The sequence below is a fragment of the Cryptomeria japonica genome, chromosome 6, assembly GCF_030272615.1.
Source record: "Cryptomeria japonica chromosome 6, Sugi_1.0, whole genome shotgun sequence".
In the NCBI taxonomy this organism is placed as follows: domain Eukaryota; kingdom Viridiplantae; phylum Streptophyta; class Pinopsida; order Cupressales; family Cupressaceae; genus Cryptomeria; species Cryptomeria japonica.
Genome location: NC_081410.1, coordinates 273,652,564 through 273,661,751, shown reverse-complemented (window position 1 = coordinate 273,661,751; position 9,188 = coordinate 273,652,564). Strand labels below are relative to the sequence as shown.

General features: G+C 34.8%; 1 protein-coding gene across 1 annotated transcript; it reads left to right on the top strand.

The window, feature by feature from the left end:
- Nucleotides 1–326: 326 nt before the first annotated feature.
- Nucleotides 327–8,933, top strand: LOC131062618 (probable ribosome biogenesis protein RLP24). The gene is made up of 4 exons (XM_057996322.2): nt 327–540; nt 7,418–7,531; nt 7,850–7,986; nt 8,420–8,933. Exons 1-4 carry the CDS (start codon nt 460–462, stop codon nt 8,586–8,588), a joined length of 501 nt encoding a protein of 166 aa, XP_057852305.1. The 5' UTR covers nt 327–459; the 3' UTR covers nt 8,589–8,933.
- Nucleotides 8,934–9,188: the final 255 nt, after the last annotated feature.

The window sequence follows — 9,188 nt, the reverse complement described above, 5'->3', positions numbered from 1 at the left end:
GATAATAACAAATTAATTTAGAATGACATCAATAATAATTATTTATCATTGATCTTAACACTTAATACACCCAACGCACTCATCTAACTTTTATACATTTACTTCAATAATCTCTCCTAACTTTATTAACTAAATTAATTTATACTTAATTAATTATATTTATTTTACTAACGTAATTTATATATATAAGAAATCTACTTGCTTATGTATATATATAGACTCATTTTTACAATTATTTTTAAATATAATAAAAAAAGATTTAATTATTGGAAAATAAACAGAAATTGATATTTAAACTAGTAAAATTTGAAACATAAGATTAGAATATCAATTGGAGTACCATTTTTGTAGTTTATTAAAGAGCGAGGGGATACGTAGGGTTTATTTGTCGAGGGCCTGACCTAAAGGGTCTACGGAAGGATCATTTGGTAGTAAAGAGGGAAGAACTGGAAGGGAAGAATGAGGTTGGAGAAGTGCTGGTTCTGTTCCTCCACCATATACCCTGGCCATGGCATTCAGTTTGTTCGAAATGACGCCAAGGTATGTCTTCTATTTTATCTCTGTCTTGTGATTAGGGTTTATCATGAACACCGAAATCAATTTTAGCTACCTAATCTAGCAATTTTTAACCTCGTAGCAAGCCTAGATCATGCAGCAGCATCACCAGATAGTCACTTAGATGCAAGGTAACAGTGAATTGGAATCCTATTTAGCTGCATATATATCTCTAGGCCTTGATACCTTGTTCTTTATTTGGGGCTTACAAAGTCGAAAACAAAGTCCCAAATAAAGAACATTGTTCTGTTCTGTCTGTTTAGCTCTTATAGGTTTCATCTTTGTTTACAAAGTCGAAAACAAAGTCCCAAATAAAGAACATTGTTCTGTCTGTTTAGCTCTTATAGGTTTCATCTTTGGATCCCGGAAGCTAGCAGTTTTTGGAAGATAAGTTTTTCCATGTATTTGAATTTCGTTTACCGACAGCAAGGTCCACGTGCTATTTTTCCCAACAATGGTATACCACTAAGAAGAAAAGTACACAGCCTGCATATTCAACACAGTAAAAGGTCACTGCTGCTAAACTCAAATCGATCAATCTCTTAGCAAGACATGAGCATCTAGGGCTAACGTAACTGTTGCATTATCACTGTTTGTATATGAAAGAAAGAAAGATAAAATATATTAATGTCTGCACATGATCGTTTTCCAAATATGTTTCTCACCCACTTTTGTAGCCACCCGGCAGTTGCTGACACAGCTATTCCTGAACAGGCTTAATAACGTTTATTGGGAAGTTCAACACAGAGACCTGTTACTTACAAAATATCCGAGAAGGATCAGCAAGCAATTGTTTGCTTGTTAACCAAGTTCACAGATTCATAAGACTTATCCCTGACACAAGTACGACACTTCAAAATTATTGTCAAGGAATTGCACAGTGTGTGATCAACCAGAACAAATTACATATCACGTATGAATTGTAGTAATGGAAATTTTAACAGTATTGGGCATACATACATTATTGCCACGACAACAAGAAGGCCTGCAAGCTACAAGCCACATGATATTCAAAATTCATGTAGTTAGCCGGTCAGCCACAAGGTGAGAATTACAATGTTGACTATCCTTATCTATAATCTCATTCCAAACATGGAAGAGGTTTCTACTCCCGACACCGTTATCTAACATGAATCTTATCATTGCATATCATATTTGGAGAGCAGTTTGAACAGATGACCTAGTTGTTTACAATGATATATGTCATCTTGTCGTCATTACATTTTACCATGATGTTACATTCAACTTGTCATGAATAAATAAAGTTCACACCAAGTCCTGTTCAAATTTCATTTAACTATTCCTATGCCGCAGAGTCCAGGGGTGCTTGAATAAATTTTACACAAAACCAATTCTTGATCAAGGCATCTGTAGCAACAGGTGTCTTACTACCATCATTACAATAGCCACAGAGATGTAGTCATTTATATAGCTTACAGGTCCAATCACTCGTCAACTCAGAAGTTTCAGATTTATAATACATCCACCATGAGCATACATTCTTGGACTGTTTCCTGCCAGCAGAAATTTATATGCAAATACCCAGCCTGAATGCACTATACCATTTATTATCCCTTGACTTATAAGTATTAAGCTAATTTCCCCAATAGGAATTGGGTACAGGTATGTGTATGTGTATGCTGGCAGAGCAATTTTTTTGGAGCTGGGAATGTTTTGTGTATGTATGTAGAAAAAAAATTCATAAATATATATATTTGCATCGTAAATGGACAATTAAGGTGAATAGCACATATCATACATGGAACGGTGTGACTTGTGTTCAATGGAATACTAAGATTAGAAAATTGATAATTTCCATTGAAAATATAGTTAAACTGGGCGTTACATCTAGTGCCCTTCTATTTATTGGTGAAGTTAGAATTATTGAAAAAACTCATTAAAAATCAATTTCGAATATCATAGACATCTAATCCCAAGTTATAGTACAAATTCAGTTCCCTATAGTATTTCACTTTGTTATGGATAAAAACTGAAAATGTATGCCATGCTACTCTTTAAATCCTTTATATAAGTTATAGTAATCTAAAGTGAAATTTTTTATGAATCAAGTTATAGCATATGAAGCCAAGTGAATCAGAATATAATATAAAACCTGACTGTAAATTTCTGCCTTATAACAAAGAGCCTAGGGTTCAAAGCAAAGTGTCAAATATTTAGCCTTTGGTAGAGGTCTCAAACCAGAGAAGAAAATAGTGAAGGATGAGGAGAATTGTCATATTATGAAGGATTCTTTTCAGTTGTGGAGCTTGCCTAAGCCCTGCGACAGCTATAGAAGTACAAGCTTACTTAAATACATGAAATGCTCTTTGGAAACAACCTTTATCTTTAGAAATGAAATGATGTCTTTGCTTTTGTATAACTGTTATACCATAAGTAAATTGCAAATTTGTTTTATATATATGTCTTTTCCTCATCTGTTGGATTTTCTATGTTTGGAGTGTTCCATGGTTTCAAATCTGCATGGACTTACCAAATATGTTGCATGACTTTTTGCCCATATCTGACTTGACGATTACCTGCTGCATAGAGTATTTTTCCTTCTTACCAAACTGTCAGCTTTGTCAAAGCCAATTAGTAACTAGTATGAGTAATAAATTAGGAAGCTATGAAATAATTAATTGCTTTTACCTATGTCTTTCACAGCTCATACTCTAGGAATCAGTCTCAGGAATCATCTCAGGAAGCTCTCATATGATCTTTGCGCTACTTAGAAGCAGATTTAGAGGAACTATGTTAGGAGCTGTATGAACTGTTAATTTGGATCTTGTACATTCCTTAAATAGAGACAAATTAAGTGGGCTCGATCCACATGTTGTTGTAATGTATACTGCAATTAAAGTAACTTGTATGATGCAATCAAAGTACTCGAGTCCCTATGTTCCTCACCAAACATGTTGAAGTGATGCTTACATCGTCTGGGCCTCTCCAATCATGTTTTGTTGTGAAGTACATTAAGTACAAGTTTTGTTTTGCTCTACTGATATTCTTATACCAGTTGCACAAAGCTAAGTGGGATGCAAGCATTACATTCCTGCATTTCTATTATTTTCTGAAAGAGCACAAAGTGACCCAGATGATTGCCTGCTTGGTATTGGTTGCCATGAAACTTTGAGAAGTGTCAGCTGCTTTGAGTGAATTTTTACTCTCAAATCCATTGTTGTATCTGCTCCCCTCTTCTTCACAAGTTTGTAGTAGTTCTTGTATTGGTTTAAATTTGCAATGACAAGTGGGAAAAGAAAATGAGAAATCCTTATCTTTGAGCCGTTTCTCAATTTATTAAGGCCTCCACTGTACATCAAACATCTTGATTTCTCTGACATCAACAAGAAGTTGATAGACAGGCAACATGTTACTAACTATGAGCTTCTATGCAATATGGGGCTATCCATGTTAACTTTAAAGCCTTGTCCGAGAGCTTAAATGTTGTTTAATGCAAAAAGTCATTGGTTGATCACTTTAGGGATATCTATGCTTTTAATAAGAAAAGGATATTCTGGAGACAGATCTATACTCCATTATTGCCACTACACAGGTGCTGCCACAAGAGGACAAGGATGCTCTCTTCTGCTCATGGATTATCTTTCTCATAGATGGATCTGTCTCCAGAATATGCTTTCCTTCTCTCTTCATAAATGGAGTTGCTGTTGTGGAAGCTTGCATGTGTCTAGCTCCCATGATTTTGTCGAAAAAGCCTTTGTGGCCCAACATTAATTTGTGTTATGCCAATTGCTCAAGTGGTTCTTGCATCACTTGCCAGTGTTGTTTTGTCACTTGTTTCATCTTCCCCTTCCTTGCTTGAAGGCTTGGTACTTGTTTTTGCCACTAGCCATGGCTTGATATTTGTCGAGGAATATTTCATTCCTTTGGAATTAAATTTTTCTTTGATTTTCACATCAAAATTTCAAGAGTTGATAGCCTCCACAAAGTTCCCCTAGGGATGGATTATCCTTCTCATGGATGATGACTTCATTCTTTTGTTTGTTTGAAATACAAGCCTCCGACCATTGTTGTATATAAGTGCAAACATGATCTTTTCTGAATCAGAGAATGAGTTCATATATGTAAATGACTTTTTTGATTTGAAAATCCAATTGTCAACTGCACCTGCATCAGTTCTGCCATAGAATGTGGGAATATCTTAATTTACATGAAATTTGAAGGAGTCAGACCATTGAATGGTCTATTTATTAGGGTTGTGATGCACTTGGGGCTCGTTGAAGGATTTGAATTCACTTTGTTTCTGTGGAACCACTTAAATGAGAATTTTTAGGGATTTGAAAAGTTTATCAGAAGACATGCTCTATCACCATTTGTTCACCCTTTGAAAAGAGAGTATACAAAGAGGGCAATTTCTGTAGGAGAGTTGTATATCTTGAGCTCTCAGTTTTTCATTCAAATATAGGGCAATTTTACAGCTTCATTTAAATATAGGGCGATTTCTGTAGGGCAATTTTATAGCTTCACAATACAGAAACTGAAAGGTTACTCTCCTTGAGAACTGAAGTCATTTGCCACAGGGGTAACATGTGCCTTTCATGGAAGTTGAAATGAACTTTAGAATAAAGAAAAATGTCTTGGAAAATTACCCATTGAAGTGGTACACTTGTGGTAAGGACACTTACCATGGTCATGACTCATAACTCCTTGACCATAGCTTGGAACTTAAATTTCAGATATATGTTGAAAGTTTAGATTGTTAACTAGTTTTGAAGTTTTCAAAGGCAGCTCATCAACCCTTTGAGAGCATTCAACCAAGCTCTCATGTGCGAATTCATATCAGAAGTTCCCTGAAAATGCACAGTAGAAAAACATAGGGAATACCAGAAAATTTAATTTTTGGAAATGTGGAGATGAATAACACTTGAATGACCTGAACTACTCCCCAGATCTCTTCTGCTATAAGAAAAGCTAAATAAGAAATCTATTTGGATCCTTTCTAAACCCAAAAAGGAAAATTATTCCTTAAGGAGGCCTTAAAAGTATACAGTAATAATGCCTCTATGAAAACCTTTCTATCTCTACCTGATCAATTGTCATAAGATCATGAAAGTGGGAATACTGTATAATAACAGAGACAAATATCGTGACACTGCCTTTCATTTTTCAGTCACACATCTGTTTCAGATGCGAGGATGCCACTTTGTTATTCCTCCGGTGTTTTTCACGTTTACTTTGTGTTTTACAAATAAAAGCAATACAGGACTCATCTTGGCAATTTAACGTTGATACTTTTGCCTGTACCACACAAATTTCCTGTTTGATTTTTTGAAATTTTCAGACAAAATGTGAATATCTGACTTTGTCGTCTTAAAAGGATTTGTAGCTCAAGCAAGTCATCATCATATGATATTTGATATTTCTGATTTCAAACTGTGAAATGGATGCATTGAATCCAAATGTCTGTAATTTTTTACTCACAATCAAGCAGTTTTCATAAAATTCTACGAGTGCAAGTAAAATCATTATGTGAACCCTGACTCTGACCAGCACAATTTAAAAAATGAAATAGCATGCAGGCTTCTAAGCATCAGGCAGGGAGCAAATCTTAAGGCTGTGATTCGTTCCTCATCCTTTAATTCCAGTGCAAGGAAGTCCAACTTTTCCACATTTGAAGGAAATGATGTGAAAATTTCAAAATATTATGAACTATATAAATAGGCTATTTAGTGTGTGCCTGTGTCCTGTAGGGTAAATTTGTTTTGGTGATGCAGTTGCAAAGTGTTATTGGATATTAGTTAATTAGCCAGAGGTAGAACCAATGGTAAAGTCTCCAGTGAATTATTTTTCTAGTGAAGCAACTGGATATCACTATTAAGGTTAATTTAGTAACCTGGTCTATTATGTTGCTAAGGTTGTGTATACGGATCATAATACAGTTTACTATATACCAAACATTGAGATGAAAGGAGAGGAATCTCTGCAGTTAAACTCTTACCTAATGAAAATATATTCAACTTTGTGACCAGCTATGAAACTATTTTTATATGGCTTTAAATTTTTTTCCTATGAAAGGTTCACATTTTGAGCTTATTGTGAACATCCTTTGCTAAAATCTTCAAGAAGTTGGTCAATGATAAGTTCTTCAACCTGTTTACCCTCAACCATTGCAGAAATGGCCTTTAAGAGTTAGGAGAAACCTCCAGAGTCTAAAGGTGCAAGAAAATCTCTAAAATAGGCGTCCTTTGACTTCCATCTCAGCAGCACCCCTATAACGCTGCATTAGCAGTGGAACAATGAGTGAAAATGAAAGTGAAGAATAATTTTAGGGCAAGGTTTTAGGTGGAGAGGTTTCTGTCAAGGCAAACGGGCCAGTGGTTTCTAGCCTCTAGAAATGACCATTTTTGCTACTGGTCTGTTTTTCCAGCATTTCAGAGGTGGGATGGGATATGCCTATCACATATCTCTGGTAACTGTGGCAATGAATTTCACCATGTTACTGCTAGATAGTTATATATGATTGTTTTGTAATAGATTTTATACAACAATTTCTGTTCAAATCAGGCTGAAGCTTAAATGTTTTAGTTTTTATAAATTATGTTCTTTGATATATGAAACAACTCAGTGCAACCATTATGTAACTAAATTTATTAGTTCTGCATTTGATAGATGTGAAATAATTGTCAAAGCTTCCAAAGGCAGTTTTATTCAGTGAGGGATTCCCAAGATCCCCATTTTGACTCTGGATGGTTAATTTATTTGTATTTTTTATATTTATTTATAAGCTCGTTGTCTCATAGGAGTACTCCTTTCTCAATATATAGGACACTATATTCTATCAAGATTCTTCTTAGTTGCCATTACTTACCCTTTATATCTTATTTATGAATATCTTTTTGTTTAGATATTCCGGTTTTGTCGTTCAAAGTGTCATAAAAATTTCAAGATGAAGCGAAATCCTCGCAAGGTGAAGTGGACTAAAGCATACAGAAAGTTACATGGAAAAGAGCTCACTAAGGTAATCTTCTTTGGAACATGTCTTTCATTGATGAGTTTCCCCTTGCTCTGCTATACATTTCTCTTAAAATTTGAATCATTTGAAGGTGATCTGTTTGGTTTTAGATAATTGTTCAAGAATAAAATTTCAGATTGCTCGGTTTTTAAATCCTGAATTTAGAGGAATACTGTTGAGCTCATCAAGTTAGGAGAAATTGAGGATGGGCATTACATGACCATGGCAACTGCTGAACTGCAATTTGGCAGTTGTTGGAATGCGGTTCATTATAATGTACATATATATATTTTTCATATATATGGTATTTTTTGATACAAGCAGGACACAACCTTTGAGTTTGAACGGAAAAGAAACAGGCCTGAAAGATATGACAGAAATCTTGTGCAAGATACATTGAAGGCCATTAAGAAGGTTGAAGAGGTTCGTGTCAGGAGGGAAGCTGCACTATGGGAGAAGAGGTTTGTGCTTTTCCTACAATATTAGTTATTACTCGAGTCACATAATGAAGATCGGCTACATTTTTTTACCCCTCCCATTGTGGTCTGTGCCTATTCTGTGCACATTGCACTGTTAAAGTAGATTATAAAATTGGCCTCTTATTATCTTTCCACAGATTTTTATTCTTTTTATCTGATCTTTTATTTCGATAAATCTTATGAACAACTTTCGAGTCCTTATTGGTACAGTAGATTCTATAAGTTGGCCCATTGATAACTTTATCTTAAAAGGGTCTGGATAGAATTAAACTGCAAAAATGGATTGGAGTGTTTTGCATTGGTTTTCAATGTTTTTTAACATTTCTTTTCAGTGTATTCAGATTTTTGAAACAAGTATTGTGTGGTTTTGAAGTTTCATGTAGTTTTGTGTCTGCCTTGTTTTTCTTGGTTTCAGGATGAAGGGCAACACATCTAAACAAATCAAAGAGGATGTCAGAGAATTGGAGCAAAGTATTAGCTTGGTCAAAGCTCCTCTTGTCATGCAGGAAGATCCTGGACTTACCTTGCCAAAGAAAACAGAGAAGATAAAAGTTAAAGTTTCCAAACAGTCCATGGAAGAGTAATGGGTGCGCTGTGCTAATCAAAAGCAGTTATTCACTTTGTATTATATATTATCTTCTTAATGTATTTGAGTTACAAATGTGATGCTCAGGCAAATTTTTATTTTGCTCGTGTACCTGTTTTGTTTGAGTCTTGCTACTTTGAAGACCTGTGGCAATACTGTCACAGGATTGTTTCTGAACTTGCAACCCACCTCTGATCACATATTTATTTTAATTTTAGCATCTGATGCTGACATATTGTAGCTCTTATAAGTATAGAGCATTTTGTTTAACTTTAAACCTCAAAATCAAAAGAAATTTGGATATGGGATCATTTTTTTTGAAATAAGACTTTATTACTCGTCTTCTTTAAATGCTTTTTTAAGTCTGTAAGCAGATATAAAATCTATTGTAGTAGTGTCGTTTAATTTACTTGCCGAGAATAATAAAAAATTTAAATGTTTATCTCTGGAAGATTATACCAAGGCTGCCAGGATTTGTGGGGGCCTGGCCATGTATGTGTATGCAAGTTTTGAATTTAGGGTTTGGATGAGTATTCGTAAAGCTTGAGATCAATGAACATGGGAAAGTAATTACAGTGACTGAATATCAGTGAAAGTC

Bases quoted from the DNA above. Each gene is read 5' to 3' on its own strand.
- LOC131062618 (XM_057996322.2), top strand. From the start codon at position 460: ATGAGGTTGGAGAAGTGCTGGTTCTGTTCCTCCACCATATACCCTGGC. The intron at 541-7,417 runs GTATGTCTTCTA...CTTTTTGTTTAG, and splicing joins TTGTTCGAAATGACGCCAAG to ATATTCCGGTTTTGTCGTTC. The intron at 7,532-7,849 runs GTAATCTTCTTT...TGATACAAGCAG, and splicing joins ATGGAAAAGAGCTCACTAAG to GACACAACCTTTGAGTTTGA.